The sequence below is a fragment of the Oncorhynchus nerka genome, linkage group LG13 (genome assembly GCF_034236695.1).
Source record: "Oncorhynchus nerka isolate Pitt River linkage group LG13, Oner_Uvic_2.0, whole genome shotgun sequence".
NCBI classification, from domain to species: Eukaryota; Metazoa; Chordata; class Actinopteri; order Salmoniformes; family Salmonidae; genus Oncorhynchus; species Oncorhynchus nerka.
In genome coordinates this window covers 61857614-61881899 of record NC_088408.1, presented here as the reverse complement: position 1 = coordinate 61881899, position 24286 = coordinate 61857614, and the positions used below count along the sequence as shown (strand labels likewise).

At 41.0% G+C, this 24286-nt stretch overlaps 1 protein-coding gene across 5 annotated transcripts; it reads right to left on the bottom strand.

The window, feature by feature from the left end:
• Nucleotides 1-1650: 1650 nt before the first annotated feature.
• LOC115139797 (alpha-1-antitrypsin-like) lies at nucleotides 1651-23707 on the bottom strand. 5 transcript variants are annotated; one of them, XM_029677591.2, is made up of 13 exons: nucleotides 21996-22149; nucleotides 21227-21301; nucleotides 20356-20485; nucleotides 11038-11128; nucleotides 10163-10211; nucleotides 9772-9931; nucleotides 9566-9637; nucleotides 9319-9425; nucleotides 9071-9154; nucleotides 3152-3898; nucleotides 2586-2853; nucleotides 2315-2462; nucleotides 1651-2078 (listed from the first exon to the last, which is right to left on the bottom strand). In XM_029677591.2, exons 2-13 carry the CDS (start codon nucleotides 21252-21254, stop codon nucleotides 1881-1883), a joined length of 2082 nt encoding a protein of 693 aa, XP_029533451.1. In that variant the 5' UTR covers nucleotides 21255-21301; nucleotides 21996-22149; the 3' UTR covers nucleotides 1651-1880. The 5 variants fall into 5 exon arrangements, with proteins under 5 accessions (XP_029533451.1, XP_029533452.1, XP_029533453.1 ...); XM_029677592.2 differs by lacking the exons at nucleotides 20356-20485; nucleotides 21227-21301; nucleotides 21996-22149 and adding an exon at nucleotides 23664-23707; XM_029677593.2 differs by lacking the exons at nucleotides 20356-20485; nucleotides 21227-21301; nucleotides 21996-22149 and adding an exon at nucleotides 23652-23668.
• Nucleotides 23708-24286: the final 579 nt, after the last annotated feature.

The window sequence follows — 24286 nt, the reverse complement described above, 5'->3', positions numbered from 1 at the left end:
TGCATTAGTAGGTTATAACATAAGCATGACACTATCTGATATGAATGAATGTAGGTTACAGCTGCAGTACGTTGATTGGAGTTCCTATAGTAATCAGAGCGTTAGATGACTTTGTCAAATAGAAGTAATTCCTCATCTGCTACTTCTACAGCCAAGTCTCTTCCTCCATTAAGACTGTCGTTTCAAGTCTTCTGGACTCACGCTAAAACTTCTTAAGAAGAAAACTGCAATACTGCCATCTGTAGGATAATCACTGTACACTGTACACTTTGTAATTCTCATTCTCATCCTGAATCAAATAACTCAGCAGATGATTATAAAAACCCATATAAAATGTTGTAGGTGTACACGTACATGTAATATAGCCTATGCAATATGATTATTAGGCAATAGCAGCGTGTTTGTGTACAAAAGGCTGTGAAGTATTTGTAGTTAATCATATCAGTAATGTTAGTTCATATCAGAGCCCTAACTCTGCCCACCGGGGAAGTGGAGCAGAGCATGCTGGGTGATCTCCAGCTCAGAGAAGATGATCAGCTCAGAGTAGTCAAGTGAGAGAAAGTTCCACCCATCCTTGTGTTTTCACCAGTTAGCTTTCGTTGTGTTAGCCAAGGCCAGTGTGGGTCCTTGTTGATATAACACACACACACACACTTTGGTTGAAGCAAGTTGCCGGAACACTAAGTGCCTTTGCCCATCCATACTACATACGCTGTGCGATGCTGATCCGTGCCTGTGTATATTCAGCGTTATTAAACCACCTCAACTGGAATCCTACCTGTCTGTCATCTGTGCCCTTACCAGCACAATGGAGCGAACACATGAAGTAAAACCTAAAGAATATACAGTCCACCAAGTCCTCACTTTCAGCCTTGCACCACAAACTGTAAGAGGTAGCTCTTGATTTAATTAATTATTAATTTCCAAGCTGTTGGCTGTAGGCTACGTCCCTTTTCATCACACTGACACAGTACTTGTGAGATTCGAACCCTTGCCACAATCTGTGACAATTACATGGACTAGGCACTTTAGAGAGCAATTTGAAGTCAGGCAAAATACACGTGAAAGTTGCCTGGATGATCAGAATGTGCTGTTGGACTCAGGTATGTTCAGGAGGCTTCCATGAACAAGTGTTGGAACACGCCCAACTATGTCAACGATTTAAATTTGCTGATGCAGAACTTGTTCCAGGATATAATCACTGACACCTGTTGAGGTTAGCATAGGGCTAACATTTGCCATTTTAATCTGATGGGACCAGCTTCAATTTAGCGTTCTGTCACGTGCAAGTAAATTAACGATTTGAATTGGCTGATACACATTTTGAGCCGGAGAAACGGTTTCAATTTAAATGGTTGCTTATGTCCGCAAGTATGGCCCCCCAGTACTCACAGAATGTCTTCAAAACAATACAACAGTACCTCCAGTCTGGTGTCAATCACTATCAACAGATATGAGAATAATCCAGAACATTCAGCATCAAGTCTAGTGACCATCAACTGCACCTCAAGTGTCACAAATAGAGTAATTATGTGTATTACAGAAACTCCAAATATGCTAAACATTGTGTTGATCACTTAGCTAAATATGAACTTTGGTCATCTTAAATGTCCCCATTACAGTAAAGATAAAAAGGAAAGACTGGCAGCAAATGGTGATATGCATTTAGTAGTTGTAAAAATATCCACCAAAGTGAATACAGAGGATTTACACGCTTGTTAGTTATAGCTTCCCAGGCTAGATTGAGCCAGAGAAGTTTGGATGGGTTATGTAACAGCAGCACAGGCGAAGCATGCGCTTACGCTTCAATTTGCGATTATAGACCACAGCTTTTATAGAGCACATGTTTTCTACAACACTGGTTTTACAAAGCACTGGTTTTATTTGTTGGCCGGGTTGATGATCTTGCCGATGAAGAGAATACTCTTGGTCTCCTGGTCCATCACAATGACCATGAACGGACGGTTGAACTTCAACACAGGGGTTCTTCGGAAGGAGAGTGGCATGATGACCACACCTGTAGCAGCTGCTGCAGTCGCTCCAGCCTCATCCACATCCAAGGAGGCTTGGTGCGCCACCTGAAAGCAACCACACAATGCAGTCTGATGTACAGTAGATAGGCCTAGTTCACATGGTTCACATACAATATGTTCTAGGGCAGTGATTCTCTTGGGACCCACAGAGAGCTTTCAGAGGCTCCCTGAAAAAGCGAACAAATTGAAAATAACGGCAATATTGAGGCCAAAATGTATCATATTTCATGGAAGAATTGATTGACAGGCATTAAAACATTGAGAGTGAAAATGTTCCATACCTCTGAAACAGCCACCTTCAGATCCTCTGATATTCCACTGAAGTCAGCTCCATTACTGAATATGTCCGGCATTCCCATTCCACTCAGGACGTCCTTGAGGGAGTATGTTGTGGTGACAGACATCTTGGGAACATGCACCTGGTATTCCCTAAAGACAAAATTGGACAGGAAGAAGATTTTACTTGCAATGCTTGTGATATGTGGTTGTTTCACCCACCCAACGTTCATTAGTTCTATGAGAGTGATGCGTCCTGATTGAGACGGGTCATACCTGGCCTTCATCCACCTGTGCCACTTGGTGATGTGGTTCTGACATATGGCCTCCTCCAGACTGGCGAGTCCCTTCTCTGGTAGCGCCAGCATCATTGACACTGACTCGTTGTAGTGGAGCTGCAGGATACTGGTGGAGATCTCCTGGTCGTAGTAGACGGAGAACCTCTTCTTCACGCTCATCATCTGGACCGGAACAGTGGTGTTGTCATCCACATGGAATGTGTCCTCCTTTGTGTCTTTAGAGTCAAATGGAATCTCCCATTTTCCTTGAGAATTAGAAAATCGTCAAATATTATGATGATTAAAGGTTACCAGACTAAAAGCGGTAAATCTGAGGCAAAAAAAATCTAATCTGGGGGAGACCTGGCAAGATTCAGCAGGAAATACAGCCAAAAAGTACAGTGGCATCATTAATACCAACACCCAGAGACAAAAATACATATTGGCAGAGTTAGAAGGAATTACATATGTCCACAAGGTCTACATCAATCAAATACGTGAACTCCATTACATTTTTTGCTTATTGTTTTTTTTTTAATCTTATAGTTTGCAAAATCCTCTTACCTTTGAAGTATATGTAGCTGAGGAGATACATGACAGTGGTTGGGTCCAGATCTTTGACTAACTTGTCTATCTTGCCTCGAGTCTTTTCCCCCACGTATTTATTGATCGTGTCGATGGCCTCGGCCGTGTTGGTGAAGTCGACAGTGAAACCCTCGGAGAGGTAGAAGCGCTTCATGTCCTTGAGGAACTCAGGGTGTGGTTTGAAGGTGTTGTGCAGGAAAAGTGCACTTCCTATGGACAGGTCCACTCCGTTCTTCTGGTTGAGCTGTGTTAGTATGGTCTGGAAGGCCTGGTCCACCTGTTCTTGTGTCAGTAGGCTGCTGTTGAAGCCCAGACCAGTGAAGAGCTGCTGGTGGGTCTGACCCCTGGCCCCCACGGACAGAGCAGCCAGGGCCAGGGACACACTCAGTGGGGAGAAGAACACATTTTTGCCCTGGTTGTCAGGCTGAACCACCAGCTGCTTGTACAGGCTGAAGGCAAACCCCCCGTTACCTTGTATCACTGGTTTGGTGCCATTGTCACCGGGCTCAGGGTGATGATGCCCGTGGTTGTGGTCTCGCCTGTGTTCATGGTCTCGCCTGTGCCCGTGGTCGTGATCGTGGTTGTTATCGCGCCCGTGATCATGATCCTGGTCAAGCCCCTGACCCTGGTGGTGGTCACCTCCGTGACCTTTATGACCTTTGACCTCTCCTGGACAGAGCACTGCCATGACGATCCACAAACACAAGACTGTCCTCATCTTGGTAACTATCACAAAGTTCAAAAACATAGCATTACTCAATCAATTTTGTTTCGATTACACAATAGTCACCACATTTAAAGGTAGATTCAGCGATATGACAGAGGCACTAAAAAAAGTGTAAGAAAGGTGTAATAACCAGTGGGTGGTAAATTACTGTTTAGAAATACATGATAGTTCAATTACCAGAGAAAAATTATACTTCCAAACAGATCACATCAAAATATTTCTTGAAGCATAAGCTTCACAGACACCACACATTATTAACAGTCACACTATTACATCACTCTGTACCCATGAGGTGGACAAGTAAACATGGCAGGGTCTAGAACATTCCAGTGGAGACAAAGTCTTCATTGAATCAAAGAACACTGTATATCTCAAACCTACCATTGAACTAAACTGTGTTTTTATCTTCCCATATCAGTAATCAAATTCTGTTATGTTTTTATTCTGAGGTCTCCAGCACGGGTCCAACAGAGACTAGCTTTTCAAAGTCTTATCATTTCATGTTTCCTGGAAAATATTTGTCTTGTTTTTATTCATTTTGGAAATCAGACATTTTTACTCCTAGTCAAGGTAAATAATACCTTTAGTTTATCAATTAGTGGACCTCACACCAGACAAATCCAGTGAACCATGTTTGGAGATAACCATTACAGTGCTATAGAGCCAGTGACCAGTAAAAGTATTGCAGTGTAGAGATAGATAGCAGGACAGTACTCACCCCTATAGACAGCAGCTATGGGCTCTTTGTACAAAAATCTGTCTATATACTGAGGATCGGGTGGTGTCCTTCATTTGGGATTGTCAGTGGTTGAACTTTGACATGTTTGTTTGGTACTGTCATGCCCCCATATTTGAACAGTGTAATGATTGCCTGCATAGAAGGAGTGCTGACCACAACATTGTTAATTTAGAATTGGCACAGGACACAAAAACTTGAAAAACATTTATATTGTAAACTACGGATATTGGACATCATCAATAATTAGTTGGATGATAACACAGAAAATGATAGCTATTGTGCAATATTGCTCTGTTGTAGGCTCTATGTTGTTCTGTTACATTTAGTTATTTTATAGGACTGTGCAATTCATGTATGTTGTGGATTTTCTGTTGTGCATGTAATATACAGTATATGTACCACCTTTCAAAAGTTTGGGGGTCACTTAGAAATGTCCTTGTTTTTGAAAGAAAAGCTAAATTTTTGACCATTAAAATAACATCAAATTGATCAGAAATACAGTGTAGACATTGTTAATGTTGTAAATGACTATTGTAGCTGGAAACGGCTGATTTTTAATGTAATATCTACATAGGCGAACAGAGGCCCATTAACAGCAACCTTCACTCCTGTGTTCCAATGGCACGTTGTGTTAGCTAATCCAAGTTTATAATTTTAAAAGGCTAATTGACCATTAGAAACCCCTTTTGAATTATGTTAAAACAGCTGAAAACTGTTGTCCTGATTAAAGAAGCAATAAAACGGGCCTTCTTTAGACTAGTTGAGTATCTGGAGCATCAGCATTTGTGGGTTCGATTACAGGCTCAAAATGGCCAGAAACAAAGTCCTTTCTTCTGAAACTCGTCAGTCTATTCTTGTTCTGAGAAATGAAGGCTATTCCATGCGGGAAATTGCCAAGAAACTGAAGATCTCGTACAACGCTGTGTACTACTCCCTTCACAGAACAGTGCAAACTGGCTCTAACCAGAATAGAAAGAGGATTGGTGCACAACTGAGCAAGAGGACAAGCACATTAGAGTGTCTAGTCTGAGAAACAGACACCTCACAAGTCCTCAACTGGCAGCTTCACTAAATAGTACCCGCAAAACACCTGTCTCAATGTCAACAATGAAGAGGCGACTCCGGGATGCTGGCCTTCTAGGCAAAGATGCAAAGAAAGAGCCGTATCTCAGACGGGCCAATAAAAAGAAAAGCTTAAGATGGGCAAAAGAACACAGACACTGGAACTCTGAAACTCAGTCTGTTCTTGTTCGGAGAAATGAAGGCTATTCCATGCGAGATACTGCCAAGAAACTGAAAATCTGTACAACACTGTGTACTACTCCCTTCACAGAAGAGAGCAAACTGGCGCTAACCAGCCATTGAAACAAAGGAGAGATGGTTGCTGATAATGGGCCTCTGTTCGCCTATGTAGATATTCCATTTAAAAAAAATCTGCCGTTTCCAGCTACAATAGTCATTTACAATATTAACAATGTCATGGACATTTCTAAGTGACCCCAAACTTTTGAACGGTTGTGTATATACACAGTACCTGTCAAAAGTTTGGACACACCTACTCATTCCATGGTTTTCTTTATTTTGACTATTTTCTACATTGTAGAATAATAGTGAAGACATCAAAACTATGAAATAACACATATGGAATAATGTAGTAACCAAAAAAGTGTTAAACAAATCAAAATATATTTTATACTTTAGATTCTTCAAAGTAGCCACCCTTTGCCTTAATGACTGTATATAAAGTTGAAGTCAGAAGTTTACATACACTTAGGTTGGATTCATTAAATCTCGTTTTTCAACCACTCAACAAATTTCTTGTTAACAAACTATAGTTTTGGCAAGTTGTTTAAGACATCTACTTTGTGCATGACAAAAGTAGTTTTTCCAACAATTGTTTACAGACAGATTATTTCACTTATAATTCACTGTATCACAATTCCAGTGGGTCAGAAGTTTACGTACATACATAAGTTGACTGTGCCTTTAAACAGCTCAGAAAATTCCAGAAAATTATGTCATGGCTTTAGAAGCTTCTGATAGGCTAATTGATGTCATTTGAGTCAATTGGAAGTGTACCTGTGGATGTATTTCAAGGCCTACCTTCAAACTCAGTGCCTCTTTGCTTGACATCATGGGACAATCAAAAGAAATCAGCCAAGACCTCAGAAAACAAATTGTAGACCTCCACAAGTCTGGTTCATCTTGGGAGCAATTTCCAAACGCCTGAAGGTACCACGTTCATCTGTACAAACAATAGTACGCAAGTATAAACACCATGGGACCACGCAGCCATCATACTGCTCAGGAAGGAGAGGCGTTCTGTCTCCTAGAGAATAATGTACTTTGGTGCGAAAAGTGCAAATCAATCCCAGAACAACAGCAAAGGACCTTGTGAAGATGCTGGAGGAAACGGGTATAAAAGTATCTATATCCACAGTAAAACAAGTTCTATATCGACATAACCTGAAAGGCAGCTCAGCAAGGAAGAAGCCACTGCTCTAAAACTGCCATAAGAAAGCCAGACTACAGTTTGCAACTGCACAAGGGGACAAAGATCGTACTTTTTGGAGAAATGTCCGCTGGTCTGATGAAACAAAAATATAACTGTTTGGCCATAATGACCATCATTATGTTTGGAAGAAAAAGGGAGAGGCTTGCAAGCCAAAGAACACCATCCCAACCGTGAAGCACGGGGGTGGCAGCATCATGTTGTGGGGGTGCTTTGCTGCAGGAGGGACTGGTGCACTTCACAAAATAGATGGCATCATGAGAGAGGAAAAGTATGTGGATATATTGAAGCAACAACTCAAGACATCAGTCAGGAAGTTAAAGCTTGGTCGCAAATGGGTCTTCCAAATTGACAATGACCCCAAGCATACTTCCAAACAAAGTCAACGTTTTGGAGTGGCCATCACAAAGCCCTGACCTCAATCCTATAGAAAATTTGAGGGTATAACTGAAAAAGGTGTGCGAGTAAGGAGGCCTACAAACCTGACTCAGTTACACCTGCTCTGTCAGGAGGAATGGGCCAAAATTCACCACACTTATTTGGGGAAACTTGTGGAAGGCTACCCGAAACGTTTGACCCAAGTTAAACAATTTAAAGGCAATGCTAGCTAATACTAATTGAGTGTATGTAAACTTCTGACCAACTGGGAATGTGATGAAAGAAAGAAAAGCTGAAATAAATAATTCTCTCCTATTATTCTGACATTTCACATTCTTAAAACAAAGTGGTGATCCTAACTGACCTAAGACAGGGAATTTTTTACTAGGATTAAATGTCAGGAATTGTGAAAAACTGAATTTAAATGTATTTGGCTTAGGTGTATGTAAACTTCCGACTTCAACTGTATGTATGGTGGTCCTCTGTGGCTCAATTGGTAGAGCATGGCGCTTGCAACGGCAGGATAATGGGTTTGATTCCTGGGACCACCCATACAAAAAACATCTATGCATGACTAAGTTGCTTGGATTAAAGCGTTTGTGAAATGGCATATTATTTATACCCATGTCTGGTACATTATACTGTTTAACAATGCAATAGTGAGCTACTATTTCATTGGCATGCTAAGAGCCAAACCACACATCAGCAACGTTTTAATCAATTAATTTCCTGCCATGGCACTACTCAGGAACTCAGGAATTTCATAGTGCCCATAATATGTTTGTAACACTGCAGTATAACAGAGAAATATACAGTATATATATATATTTTAACCTTTATTTGACTAGGAAAGTCATTTAAGAACGAATTCTTATTTTCAATGAAGGCCTAGGAACAGTGGGTTAACTGCCTTGATCAGTGGCAGGACAAAATCATTTTTTACCTTGTCAGCTCGGGAATTCGATCTTGAAACCTCTCGGTTACTAGTCCAACGCTCTAACCACTAGGCTACCTGCCGCCCATATTAACTTTAGTCAAGAGTCTGCACTGCTTATAGACTTTGCACTCCTTAACTATGTACATAACCATTATAGATTGAACAAAACAAGTGTACTGTAGATTGCAAAAATACTTTCTTAGTTAAAAAACTATGTAAACAAGATTTACCTCACTGGAGTAAAAGTAACATGGATTTAACATGAACGTTTGTTCTACACTGTGTGTGTGTGTGTGTGTGTGTGTCCTGTCTTTCTCCTGTGGCTGTAAACATTAGTCTAAGTTTCAACACATCTGTTTCTGAACACATTGTCTCTTTTACTCTTCCAGATTCCAGCAACCGTTTGAGAAATCAAACTGCTTAGTCTTTCCCTGGGAAAACAAGACAACAAAATAAAGTAAGATTTTGGAACATTAAAATATCGAGTGCCCTTTCGTTTAGTTCCCATTGGCCCAATCATTCTGGTGTCTAATCACAAATCACAAAAAAAAACAGTTTAGTTTTGAGTAGGTAAGTAACTTCATTTTTTGTAGGAGCAAACATACCCATGAGACACTGTATTTCCATGGTTACATCCCCATACACATAATCCAGCAAGTCCTCCTTTGACTTCAATCCATCTAAAAAGACTGGAAACAAAGCATGAGTGACAAAGAAAAAACCTTATGGTAGCATCAGAAAGAATGATCTAAGGCAATAGCATTTTAACAGCAATGGAGTGAGGAGGAACAACGACTATCAGAAACAAACCTGGCAAAGGAAGATCTTTATATCTTCTAAATGAAAAACTCACCAATATCCGATACCATGTCTTCCATCTCTTGCCGGTTTTTCAGGTACCTTGGCCACACATATCCGTCAAAGTACCCTGGCAGGTCAGGGGGTGTATACACCCTCGAGCTGTCAATCACAGGAAAGGTGGGCCAAAGGCTTGTTTTTTTTCATCAGCCACAGGTTATACAGTGGCCTATCTGAACATACCATAATTATATCCAAGCATTGCAATTATATCGGAGTTTAAAAAAAAATATTAGCCCCACCCTCTCCTCTCTTTGCAGACGTCATAAGGAATTTCAAGGAAGTATCTCTTGTCCATTAATTCGTTCAAGGGCCTGCCAATCAAAACATGAAACAAAAAGCCAGACAAATAATTATTCTCATCATGCAGACAACAGACAAAGGGCATACCGAGAGAGGGAGAAGGAGAGCGACACATAGGAGGAAAGATCCATTTTCTCTTAGTTACCCGTAGTTGAAGATCAAGAAGCCCTCGACGATGAGCACAAACACTTCCTCTCCTACAGAGCATTGTGTTCTCAGACTTTGAGATGCTAGGAATGAACCGGGGTCCTTCCGCCATGATTCAATCTTGCTCATCATTCTGTCCATGTGGAGCGCATCAAGCACTACAAATGTATCAGACAGTCAAGTTAAAAAGTGTTGAGTTCCAAATGAACACTAAGTTTCACTGACTCATGACTTATTTGTAAATGTAAACTTTGGTAATAGGTCACATTATTGTTTACATTTACAAATAAGTAGTAACTCGATAAACTTACACTCAATGAGGTTAAACTTTTTTGATCTTCTGAAATGTATCTTCTTGCTGATAAAATAGAAAGAAACTCTTCCCCTACCATCATACTGCTTGAACCCATTTCTGTCCACAGCTATCACAGAGTCATCCTAAAGGGAGAGAGAGAAAGACATGACCACTGACACTGAGCCTCTTCTTCCCTATCCTCCTTAAAAACTGACAGTCAAGAGAAGACCATGAAGAAGTGGAATTGAGGAGACATGAGGGAGAGGACCGTGAAGAAGTGGAATTGAGGAGACATGGGGGAGAGGACCGTGAAGAATTGGAATTGAGGAGACATGAGGGAGAGGACCATGAAGAATTGAATTGAGGAGACATGAGGGAGAGGACCATGAAGAATTGAATTGAGGAGACATGAGGGAGAGGACCATGAAGAATTGGAATTGAGGAGACATGAGGGAGAGGACCATGAAGAAGTTGAATTGAGGAGACAGGAGGAGGAGGAAGAGGACCGTGAAGAAGTGGAATTGAGGAGACATGAGGGAGAGGACCATGAAGAAGTTGAATTGAGGAGACATGAGGGAGAGGACCATGAAGAAGTTGAATTGAGGAGACATGAGGGAGAGGACCATGAAGAAGTTGAATTGAGGAGACAGGAGGAGGAGGAAGAGGACCGTGAAGAAGTGGAATTGAGGAGACATGAGGGAGAGGACCATGAAGAAGTGCAATTGAGGAGACATGAGGGAGAGGAAGAGGACCGTGAAGAAGTGGAATTGAGGAGACATGAGGGAGAGGAAGAGGACCTTGAAGAAGTGGAATTGAGGAGACATGAGGGAGAGGACCATGAAGAAGTTGAATTGAGAAGACAGGAGGAGGAGGAAGAGGACCTTGAAGAAGTTGAATTGAGGAGACATGAGGGAGAGGACCATGAAAAAGTTGAATTGAGGAGACAGGAGGAGGAGGGAGGGAGAGGACCTTGAAGAAAGCATCCTGTGCTATGATGCAGCTGTTGGGGATCCGCAGGTGCAGACTACTGGACATGGTCGACTTCCCCCCATTGGTCGTCCTGGAGACAGGTAAGATTCACAAATGACTGGAATCTTAAAATCAGGTGAAGATTTGAGATTCCAGCCTGACATACCAAGCGCAGGTTTCTCAGACACAGATTAAGCCATTGGCATTCAGTTGGATGTGTATACTAGGACTGGGTTTAATCTGTGTCAGACATACTCCAATTACTTTGAGTGGAGTGATGAGGTGTCGCGCCACAGGACAACCCTTTGGTGTGCAATGTGTATTGCTGAAATGCCCACCTGATTTGGCCATCGTTATGCTAATAGTGTTTCCTTGGAACAAATCAATGCATATAAGCCAGGGTAATTGTTTAGTTAAATTGTTGTCGAAAGGCTATCTTCTGTACATTTGTAGCATTGCCTTCAATGACTATTTCTCTATTACATTTACATTTACATTTAAGTCATTTAGCCATATGGCCAAATCAAAAGTGAAAAAAAGTATTTATTCTAAAAAAAACTATTGCAATAAACTGTCTAAACCATTCTAAATGTAATGTGGTAACCTTCGATAATTTGAAGAAATTCACTTCAATGAACCATTCATTTCATGCAGGGGGGCCTTGAATTTGTCCTCAGGTGTGTGACATCACAATTAATGCTAATATAAAAGGTTTAATGATTCTCAAATAGACAAAAATATTTTACTCATTGCCAGTTACTTCTAATCATATTCTGGAATTTTAATTTTAAAAAACAACTTCTTTGTAGAATGAGGATAAACGAATTGTCTCCCCCATTACATTTTGAGTAAGGTTCACAGTAATTTGACAAAAACCTAGATAATTAGTTTACTTGTGTATTATGATAATGTTACCTGCCTCATGCTTTATAATTATTTTTACATTATGTTGAAGACAACACCTTTTTTCCCCCTTTTATTTATTGGTCTCACCCCATAGGACATGATGTCACACCGATGGACAATATACAACAGGCAGTCAAAGGTGATGGTTTAAACATAATTAATAACACTTTCAGAAGTTTCTGACCACTGTAAAATTCCAACTTCTAAACATCAGTAATGGATCCTCATTAAAAGGTTTTAAAGTGTACTCATTCCAATTGAAGGGCCTCGAAAGTGTCCTACGTTGTTATTTTTCATCACTACCTCCCCGAGTCGGGAGTGGGTCATTTTCTGTTGCCTTCCTTGGATGTGGTAGCTGTTTCTTAGGCTCCGTTACACGTGGTCACCATGGAATGCACAGAAAGTACCATCGAAAGTTGATAGGTCAGACATTCAAATGAGATGTCAGCGCATCACCAGTCGAGGTTATACACTAGAGTCACCAGAAGCGTCTGTGGTGTCCGAGAGAACCCTGCATGGGTTTTGGGTCTGAATAAATGCACGTATCTGTGGTCAACACTTGTTGGCATGTATTAGATCTATAATTGCTGCAGTCATCCAAGTAACGTTGGAGCAATCAAAAGGAACCATAACTAATTTAATGAGCCCTTCGCAATTTCACTGTACCGGCCGTATGTATTAAGACTTGCATGGCTTAATCTTTTAGGCAAGACTGGCAGAATCACTCAGGTAGAACCCAACACTGAGCTCTAAATGGCCAAGCAGCGAGGTGCACATCTAGTGATGGAGGAGACCGAAGCGCACCCGTATGAGTGGGAGGCCCCGACCTACCAACAGCCGAAGCCGTGGGAGCCGAGATGCCGCTTAAGAGGTGTTCTGTTGGAGGGTTGTTGGAGTATAACCCACAATGGAGCCAATGACATGCTGGTGGGTAATAGGTTGTGGGAGAATGAAAATGTAAATATTGCACTCAGAACCACATAAAATGATGAAAGTTGCAACAAAAAGGTCTTCCCCCTAAAAAACAACTAATAACCCCCCTTTTCCAAGCTCCACTTGCAAATCGCCCCTCCGCTGCATCGCTTCCCTTCACTTAGTGATCCATTGTTTCATCGCCCCCAACCAACGCGTTCAAAGGATCATGGCCATTTGAGACTGAAAAGCCCTATACGGATTGATCTTGCAGTGCATGCTTTCAGCAGGACGCACAGCCAACAACTATGGTTTGCATGCTCTGCCGAAGGACCCCATCATGCGGAGATATGTGGTTGGAGTTCGTTGGTCCCCAGTGGTGGGGAGTATACCGGTAGCTAGACCATAGACTGCTGGTTATGTAGCTGGTTATGTACAGTGCCTTCGGAAAGTATTCACACCCCTTGACTATTTCCATATTTGATATGTTACAGCCCGAATTTATAATTGATTAAATTGAGCTTTGTTGTCACTGGCCAACACACACAATACCCCATAATGTCAAAGTCAAAGAATGTTTTTCGAAAAGTTTACAAAACCTGAAATGTCTTGAGTCAATAAGTGTTCAACCGCTGTTATTGGCAAGCCTAAATAAGTTCAGGAGTAAAAATGTGCTTAACAAGTCACATAATAAGTTGCATGGACTCATAGGGTAGCATTTTGAATTTACATTTACATTTACATTTAAGTCATTTAGCAGACGCTCTTATCCAGAGCGACTTACAAATTGGTGCGTTCACCTTAAGACATCCAGTGGAACAGCCACTTTACAATAGTGCATCTAAATCTTTTAAGGGGGGTGAGAAGGATTACTTTATCCTATCCTAGGTATTCCTGAAAGAGGTGGGGTTTCAGGTGTCTCCGGAAGGTGGTGATTGACTCCGCTGTCCTGGCGTCGTGAGGGAGTTTGTTCCACCATTGGGGGGCCAGAGCAGCGAACAGTTTTGACTGGGCTGAGCGGGAACTGTACTTCCTCAGTGGTAGGGAGGCGAGCAGGCCAGAGGTGGATGAACGCAGTGCCCTTGTTTGGGTGTAGGGCCTGATCAGAGCCTGGAGGTACTGAGGTGCCGTTCCCCTCACAGCTCCGTAGGCAAGCACCATGGTCTTGTAGCGGATGCGAGCTTCAACTGGAAGCCAGTGGAGAGAGCGGAGGAGCGGGGTGACTACCTTTGAATGACTACCTCATCTCTGTACCCTACACATACAATTATCTCTAAGGTACCCCAGTCAAGCAGTGAATTTCAAACACAGATTACACCACAAATACCTGGGAGGTTTTCCAATACATCACTTTAGCTATATATATATATATATATATATATATATATATACACACACAGTTGAAGTCGGAAGTTTACATACACTTAGGTTGGAGTCATTCAAACTTGTTTTTCAACCACTCCACAAACTTCTTGTTAAACAAACTGCAGCTTTTGCAAGTTGGTTAGGACATCTACTTTGTGCATGACACAAGTAATTTTTCCAACAATTGTTTACAGACAGATTATTACTGATGGCATCAAATAGATGGCATCATGAGGAGGGAAAATGTTGTGGATATATTGATGCAACATCTCAATACATTAGTCAGAAGTTAAAGCTTGGTCGCAAATGGGTCTTTCAAATGGACAATGACCCCAAGCAAACTTCCAAAGTTGTGGCAAAATGGCTTAAGGACAACAAAGTCAAGGTATTGGAGTGGCCAACACAAAGCCCTGACCTCAAGCCTATAAAACATTTATGGGCAGAACTGAAAAAGCATGTGCGAGCATGGAGGCCTTCAAAACCTTTTTTATGGCGGTTTTGGAGCAGTGGCTTCTTCCTTGCTGTGTGGCCGTTCAGGTTATGTCGATATAGGACTTGTTTTACTGTGGATATAGATACTTGTGTACCCGTTTCCTCCAGCATCTTCACAAGGTCCTTTGCTGATTTGCACTTTTTGCACCAAAGTACGTTCATCTCTAGGAGACAGAATGCATCTCCTTCTTGAGCGGTATGATGGCTGCGCGGCCCCATGGTGTTTAAACTTGCGTACTATTGTTTGTACAGATGAACGGGGTCCCTTCGGGCGTTTGGAAATTGCTCCCAAGGATGAACCAGACTTGAGGAGGTCTACAATTTGTTTTCTGAGGTCTTGGCTGATTTCTTTTGATTTTCCCATGATGTCAAGCAAAGAGGCACTGAGTTTTAAGGTAGGCCTTGAAATACTTCCACAGGTACACCTCCAATTGACTCAAACGATGTCAATTAGCCTATCAGAAGATTCTAAACCCATGACATCATTTGGGGGAATTTTCCGAGCTTTTTAAAAGCACAGTCAACTTATGTATGTATGTAAACTTCTGACCCACTGGAATTGTGATACAGTGAATTATAAATGAAATAATCTGTCTGTAAACAATGGTTGGGAAAATGACTTGTGTCATGCACCAAGTAGATGTCTTAACAGACTTGCGAAAACTATAGTTTGTTAACAAGAAATTTGTGGAGTGGTTGAAAAACAAGTTTTAATGACGCCAACCAAAGTGTATGTAAACTTCCGACTTCAACTGTAGCTTGATGCTACCCTCAACAGGGAAGTAGCTTCCTTTCACTGTTGTAACACAACACACACACACAGAGTTTGGATGTTTTAGCTACAGTATTATTTTGTTTAATTTCTAATCTGAATGAATGGCAACCTATTACTGTGTAATATAATTTACAAACATTGTGAATATTTAGTTGGAGAGAGTATTGAATGCTGGCATACACGTGTGTACAATTGTGAAGTGTTGTCACTACAGTAAAACTCAAAAACTTTTCTCAGGTTCCTAATATTATCCTATAGCTAATTGACCTTGGAATCTGTCATTTATTACCACAAATAATACAATTTGGATTTTCAAGTGTTTGGTACCCAACCAAGTCTGTACATATTATCTGCAAAAGTTCTGTGTCCCCCCACTCTACAATTACAATACAAGCCTACTGCTAATGTGAGTTTATGGAGTTCCAACAATCCAAAAGGATGGCAGCCTACCCAATCCTGCTATATTGCACGTAACCAGAACAGTATTACCTGGTTAGGGCTGCCACCCTTTGGATTATGTTGGAACTGCACAGTGTGCACAGCATGACAAGCTCACATTAGTTAGCAGCTATGTGACTAACATCAACATTAGGCTTTTTTTAATGTTTTTATTGCCAATTAAATCTTGTACATTGTTTATGAAAACATTGCAACAAAAATGATAAAAATACTTTTCAAAAATGTTTCTTCATGGAAAATTACCATCTAGTTATGCACTTGTAATTAGTATCGCTAGTAGATTTGTTTGATTAACAGTAGCTACGAAATTACCTAACACCATATTCCATTGGTTTACTGACCCCAATCCATTTAAATAATATTAAGAAGTGTTTATTATTTGGTGTCAGAAGAGCACAGCGCATGAAAGCACCATGTCTTCAGGGCTGAGCCCCGGATGTTCTGGAAGTTCCTGCTTGTAGCTACACCTTTACTGTTTTTCTGCTCTGAGCAAATAAGAGTATCTGCTTTTATGCCACGTCGGTAGCCATGAAGTGCTTTGAAAGGTTGGCCATGGCTCACAACACCATCATTCCGGAAAACCGAAACCCACTCCAATTCACAATGACAAAGCAAAAACAGTTTAGAAATGTTTACTAAAAATAAAGAAATATCACATTTACGTAAGTCTTCAGACCCTTTGATCAGTACTTTGTTGAAGCACCTTTGGCAGTGATTACAGCCTCGTGTCTTGTTGGGTATGACGCTACAAGCTTGGCACACCTGTATTTGGGGAGTTTCTCCCACATAGCTATTTTCAGGACTCTCCAGAGATGTTAGGTCGGATTCAAGTCCGGGCTCTGGCTGGGCCACTCAAGGACATTCAGAGACTTGTCCCAAAACCACTGCTGCATTGTCTTGGCTGTGTGCCTAGGGTCTTTGTCTTGATGGAAGGTGAACCTTCGCCCCAGTCTGAGGTCCTGAGCGCTCTGGTGCAGGTTTTCATCAAAGATCTCTCTGTACTTTGTTCCATTATTCTTTTCCTCAATACTGACTAGTCTCCCATTCCTGCCACTGAAAAACATCCTCACAGCATGATGCTGCCACCACCATGCTTCCGCGTAGGGATGGTGCCAGGTTTCTTCCAGATGTGACGCTTGGCATTCAGGCCAAAGAGTTCAATCTTGGTTTCATCAGACCAGAGAATCTTGTTTCTCATGGTCAGAGTCCTTTAGGTGTCTTTTGGAAAACTCCAAGCGGGCAGTCATGTGTCTTTTCCTGAGGAGTGGCTTCCGTCTGGCCACCCTAGTATAAAGGCCTGAATGATGGAGTGCTTCAAAGATGGTTATCCTTCTGGGAGGTTCTCCAATCTCCACAGAGGAACTCTGGAGCTCTCTCAGAGTGACCATCGGGTTCTTGGTCACCCCCCTGACCAAGGCCCTTCTACCCCGATTGCGCAGTTTGGCCAGACAGCCAGCTCTAGGAAGAGTCTTGGTAGTTCTAAACTTCTTCCATTTAAGAATTATAGCGGCCACGGTGTCCTTGGGGACCTTCAATGCTGCAGACATTTTTTTGGTACCGTCTCTGAGCTCTACTGACAATTCCTTAAACCTCATGGATTGTTTTTTATCTGATATGCACTGTCAACTGTGGGACCTTATATAGACAGGTGTGTGCCTTTCCAAATCATGTCCAATCAATTGAATTAACCACAGGTGAACTCCAATCAAGTTGTAGAAACATCTCAAGGATGATCAATGGAAACAGAATTCACCGGAGCTCAATTTCGAGACTCATAGCAAAGGGTCTGATTACTTATGTTATTTACATATGTTTTTTTAATCTTTAATACATTTGCTAATATTTCATTATGGGGTATTATGTGTAGATTGGCATATGGTTCTGCTGTTTTGGGGTATTGGTATAGTTTACCGCACTCACTCCTTGTAGATCATGTTATATATTGACACTTTCTTAGGCAGTGAGCTAACATGAAGGAGCAGAGCCTAATATATATATATATATATATATATATAATAATTAAAAATGTATATTTGCCAAGACTTGCATTATTCATTCCTTAATAAATGGCAAAACATATATTTCTATGTGGCGTTTCCTTTCTGAAATAAAATGATTCCTGTTCGGAATGGGAATCGATTTCCCACCTCAGCCAATTAGACGATAGTAGCAATCACGCCTGCCTTATTTGGCGGTCTATTTAAAATGACCGGTTCTGGTCACACATCCTGCTTCTAGAATGCATTTGCTTCTTTTACTCCCACCATCACCCCAGCCTCCACCTGTTAAGTTGTTTTCCTGTTGGGGGATTGTTCTAGCTTACTGCGCTTGCGGTTTTTATGTAATTTTATACATTTACGCTTTGATTGGGCAGTGAGGTAGCCTGAAGGAGCAGAACCTATGTTGCCAATACTTGCATTGATCATTCTTTAATAAATGTTTACATATTTTCACAGGCTGTTTCCTTTCTGAAGAATGATTAATGGCAGAAAGAGGAAGTCTGTTCTGTATGTTTTATGTGAAATCTCTCCCTACTCAAGTGCAGCTGGGACATGTGTACTATCTTCTCAGAGCTTTTGTAAGCGGTCTTTACAATGTTCTTGCTGTAAAATGTTTGGACATGTAAGAAGTGTGGTGGGGGGGGATCACTATGAAAGAGATTTCACATGTTTAGTGTTAGAGAATGACCAGGAAGCAAAATGTTGAAATTATAGTGGTGAACAAAATCAGGGAAGTTGAGAGTCTCCTATGGGGAGGCTGTCAAAAAGGTAGGCCTACACTGCAGCCTGAGTATCACCGGCAGGACCCAGAAATTGTTCATGTGAAGAAAGTAGATTGTGTCATTTATAGAAATGGTGAAAAACCGAACTGCACTAGTACGAAAGAAGTCAAGAAAGCTCAATGATCAACATTGTTTCTGCAACTGAACTCTGGGATTAAAACTATTTACATCTGAGGAGCTACATGGAGTCTTGTCTCGTGCGGTCACACCCTCTCAGACCCCAGAGCCTGAGCAGGGTATTTGAGTTTCCTAATTACTTAAGGAGTGGGAATGTATATTTTTTGGGTTAATACTTTTTTTGTAGTTGTGTGGATTAAAAGGGAACTGCGCACCCGCTGATTTGGCCTGGTCTTTTGGCTGGCTCCTCAAGAAATGCTGACGCCATGACAGAAGCCAAATGTGAGTTGTCTTGGGGGTGTGGTTTGATTTGGGTGTTTCTTGGGTGTGTCCTTGCTATCACCAAGACACATCCATCTGTCAGCACCTTGCCCGCAAAAAGCGGTTTTCCCCCCACTCAATAGATGGATTAGCTGACGTCACGAAAACGATGCACTCACTTCAATGGGGCAGAAGTCTGAGTTTTTGTGATTATGGATGGCAAGATGGCTACCAACCATAACAAGAAACTCCTATGTGGGGAATCGTAAATTACTCGTTTCAGCGAGTAATTCAGCAGATTTATCTTGTTCTTGATAACATGTCTTGTTGAGGTGTTTTGACAGATTTCATGTCAATGCTAATATGGCAAAAACTCGCTAGCTAACCAACAACTAACGATGTATTAATGTTTTCAATAAACATTGGAGACTAAATAGTTTACATGTGGTCAACAATCTAAAACAAAGCCGTCTGTTTTGCCCCACAGTTGAGCACGCCTCGGTTGTTGTTGTTAAACACCCATCCCGTCTATCACAACAAAAACGTCTCTAGGTTGAGTTCAATAAGTACAGGCAGATGTATGGTGAGATGCCAGATGAAGCTTTGAATAGGTCAGTAGCCTACAGAGTAATATGAGAATGCAATTGCTGAATTTATGTAGATATTCAAAAGTAAGTGTTTTGATATCTTTCAAATGTAGTAAAAGGTCCATGTATAATAAATAACACTTCGCATAATACCATAGAAGCCGTGTTCTGCTAATATAATGTGTACCAGTCATCTTTCATTGTCTTTCCCAGCCGATACAGATACTGTGCCCATCGACATTTTGCCCGGTGGTAATGGGGCCATCTTGGCAAAGATATCAGAGTGGTCATACCTTCCTGTGTAGTGTCCTGTATACAACAGGAGTTCCCTGATCCTGGTGAAGAATACAAAGGGTTTCTTCCTACCATTCAATTCAATAATCAAAAAAGACAATACAAGTAAACGATGGTATTATAATTTTACAAGACACGAGTGCCAGTTCTCTCTCTCTCTCTCCATTCAGAGACATCAGTATCAAGCTCATTTGTCCGTCTGGACCTCATCACATCACCTTACAAGTCTCCATGTACTGGTTCCATACATGTTTCTGTGAACACATACACACAGTTACTTTTCTATTACCAGTGGCAGTTAGTACATGTTTGTGTGTCAGATATTACCTATCCTATGTTGAAGTCTGAACAAGTCAGATAAAACCTACCTAATTCTGACCTCCCCATCGATGACCATTGGTGAGCAGGCAAGAGGTGAGGCTGGAGTTGAGGTATTTTCCAGAGCCGCATTGATGGGCATAGCAACGTAGATCAGCTCCTGGCCTCTCATCAAAGATACTGGTCACACGCACGCACGCACACGCACACACACACACACAGAAATGAAATTGAATGGTGAACACAGCAATCAGGCTGGTTCCACCAGGCTAGGTTATGCCCTGGACATTATATGCATCTATGTAAATAAGCCACAAATAATGTCAGTTTGCATAAAGTATCTATCAAATGCCAAGTGGCAAATTGAATTTTGTTCTTTAGAAATGGACAAAGCTTTTTTCTAATGCACTTCACAACAGAAATGACTACTAGTTGTATCTGCTTGGCTGGGGTTATTAGCCTAATTGTTTATCAAGATGGGTATATTTGAATACAACTTTTCACATAATTCACATTATTTGTCGTTGTTGATGAAGCCGTCAGTATCATCAGGGCAGTAACTCAAGTCACTATCAGAGGCCTCCTGTCCTTTTCATAGGAGTCGAGATAGACTGACAACCAAGGAAAGATCACAGGATTTTTTTTTTTTTTTTTTAACTAGGCAAGTCAGTTAAGAACAAATTCTTATTTACAATGGACAGCCTATCCAGGTCAAACCCAGATGACACTGGGCCAATTGTGCACCGCCCTATGGGATTCCCAATCATAGCCGGATGTGATTTAGCCTACTTGTGTCGCATGACACACTTTTATTCCAAGATCTTGCTGACAAGCTGTGAAAATAGAAAGTGAACAGTGAATGAAATGATTGAGGTTGCTAAACCATTGCAATCACATTGCTGGACATATTACGATACCCACCTTTGCTCCTTCTGGTAGGTCCCAGCATCCGTTAATGACCAGGGGATCAGTCTGACACCCAACTGTGCACTTTATCTAAAAGAAAAACAGTGTCAACGATTGTCATCATCCCTCAATTATAAACATAGCTTGAGAAACAACTTAAATCTTGTTTGGAAGCTAATGTTGTGCTTTCCAGATGTAGACTGACTGACTCCAGATTAGATTACATTCAGGCCAGTGACACCATTAGACTATGCAACCAACTGTGACATGTTTTGCTATGGCCTTGGGTTGGTTTGAGTTTGTTGCTGCTAGTTAGTACACTGTTGTAGTCAGACATGAGTATCACCATAACTGCAGCCAATATTTATTTGTGCCCTAGAGTCTAGGCATGGGTTGGACCTCGCTTGTGACTATTTCCTCTAAATTACACAACATTAGAGTGCATTGGAAATACGATGAAATTGCTAAACGTAGGCATATAATTTGTAGGAATCAACTTTGCCATATTATGTAGTCGTCAATTTTACCTTAAAGACAAAAATAACTAGCAATGCTAATGTTAGCTAGCTAAAATACAGTGGTCCCCTCAATCTTTGCTTGCTGGCTAAAGTCAATCGGGGGACAACACAATCATTACTTATTTGAAATGTCATCGTTTTTCCATGCCAAATCAAAGGTGCATTGAGGTAGGCTAACGTTAGCCAGCTAGCTAGTTGGTAGCCTGCTGCTAGCTAACTTCAGCTACATAACCAGCAGTCTATGGTCTAGCCACCGGTATACTCACCACCACTTGGGACCAACGAACTCCAACCACATATCCCGCATGATGATAGGGTCCTTCGGCAGGGCATGCAAACAATGGTTGTTGGCTGTGCATCCTGATGGAATTATGCATTACATGGTCAATCCGTATAGGGCTTTTACATCTCAAACCAAAGGCCGTGATCCTTTGAACGCGTTGTTTGGGGGCGATGAAACAACAACAGTGCCCCATTAAATGAAGGGAAGCGAAGTGGGCGGAGGGGCGATTTGCACGTGGAGCTTCGCAAAAGGGGGAATGATTTGTTGACATAATTGTAATCCAACCCCAACCTTAATTTACTCATTGTGGTCCACTGAGGATCAAAACTCCGTTTGATACGAGACTGACTATGACCACAACTATTTACACTTAGGTTTTTAGGGGCAGACGCTCTTTAAATGATAATTTCCCCTTCCTTGTATGGAATTGACTTTTCTTTTGTACATTTTTTCACCCCTGTCCAGTTAGTGGTGACAATATACATTTTGCGTGTAGTTCTTCATACAGCTGAAAGAAGAATCACATAGAGACCAAAAGTAATGGCTTCTTCTTGTAGTCACTAATGGTGACTAACTCCACTATGGCTAGTTGGCCAAAGCCTATGGGGAAATGATCGGGGGTTTTGTAGTTTTTTAAATTATAAACCCCGAAAATGTGGTCTGCATTTAACACACGTTTAGAATATTGTATACGTGTTGTTCTATTAGATAACCTTCATGGGTTAACGCCAATGTGTGCATTTTGAAGCGTTCATGTCATCAAAATAAGCACATAAAGCAAAAAGGCTTCATAATTCAAAACGTATAACATATCCCCCCAAACCTGTGTTATGCTGCGTTCAAGTTGTCAGAAACTCCGTGTTAAAACGAACATTAAGTTATTTGCGTAGATAGAACATCCTATTGATTGATTCTGATAACGCCCAAGTGGGAACTCGGGATCCGACTCTTCCGCCTAAATTATTAAATCAGAAGTTTCCGAGTTTCCGACATAAACTGAATGCGGCATTTTCAACGTTTATCCCAAAACCCACATCATTTTGACCATAGGAATGGCTGAACGAAGCAGAACATGTTTCATGTCCGGTTTTTAGGACTACATCGTGCCACACCATGTGGACATTGATTTTGACGATAACATGTAATCAATCAGAACTATTTGGAAATATCATGAATGGACTAGGCCTACTGTTAGGGACTAGGATTACTGTTTCTTGAAATAGATGTCATAAATACAAGAGTAGGTGAAGGAAATGTTATTAAATGTGTTCATTAAGTTCCATAACCTTACATGGGACAGTCAAACCATTGCATAATTACCGCGTCGGTTCAAAATAGTAAGAAAATAAATACACGGCATGAAGTGTAATAAACACACACAACTTTTAGTAATATGTCACAATTAAAATAAACACACAAAGCTTTTAGTAATATGTCACAATTTTAACCAATTTAAATGGTTTGCCATTGTTGCCCAAAAAAAGGGGGCGTCACGTCAACTACCCCAATGGCCAAAAGATAAGCCCAAAAGAATGCAGCTACATTTCAGATGTAATGGTCAGATTGAATGGTCGTGATTCTGAAATAACAAGGTTTCGTCTCACACAATTTCAGATCAGATTCAAATAATAGCACTTACATTAACACTTACCCTCCAATTCCAACGACAAGGGTCCTCATGGCTGAAGCTAGTTGGGAGGTTGTGAAATTGTCCCGTTGAATGCTGACAAATGCGGGTAACATAAACCTCCTCTTGTAGAATTGAGAGAAATTATAAAAACAGGGCTAATTTTAGAGTACTTTTATTAAAGTACTGATAGTGGTTCCGCTATTCCACAGCAAGACGATGGATTCGCGATCCTGCATTAATACGTCATCATTTAAAGGGCTCCACGATGCACGACCCCTGGCTGCCCTGTCCTAGGACAAAATCTGTAGTGGGTGCAGGGAAATATTAAATGAATTAACATTTCAAAATAAAACATTTGCTAGCTATATGCGATACATTCCTTAGGATCGTTAAATACGCTAAATATACTACACTAACCATGTTTTAAAGTGTGCTGTTTTAGTTCTGTTGTCATCAGTCCATTTCTACTTGTTGATAAAGATACGAGCTAAGACAGAAGACATTTTTCAGGGCTGATAATATTTTTGCATTTAGCTGTGAAAAGCTCAAGTTTATTGATGTCTAGGCTGTAATATAACTCTATCCAATTATATTACCTAGCTACTAGAACATATTTTACCTCAGACTAACCAAAATATTAGTAA

Bases quoted from the DNA above. Each gene is read 5' to 3' on its own strand.
- LOC115139797 (XM_029677591.2), bottom strand. From the start codon at position 21,254: ATGCTGGGACCTACCAGAAGGAGCAAAG. The intron at 9,426-9,565 runs GTGGGGCTAATA...TGTGATTGACAG, and splicing joins GTCTGCAAAGAGAGGAGAGG to CTCGAGGGTGTATACACCCC. The intron at 9,155-9,318 runs GTGAGTTTTTCA...CTTTGTTTCCAG, and splicing joins AGACATGGTATCGGATATTG to TCTTTTTAGATGGATTGAAG.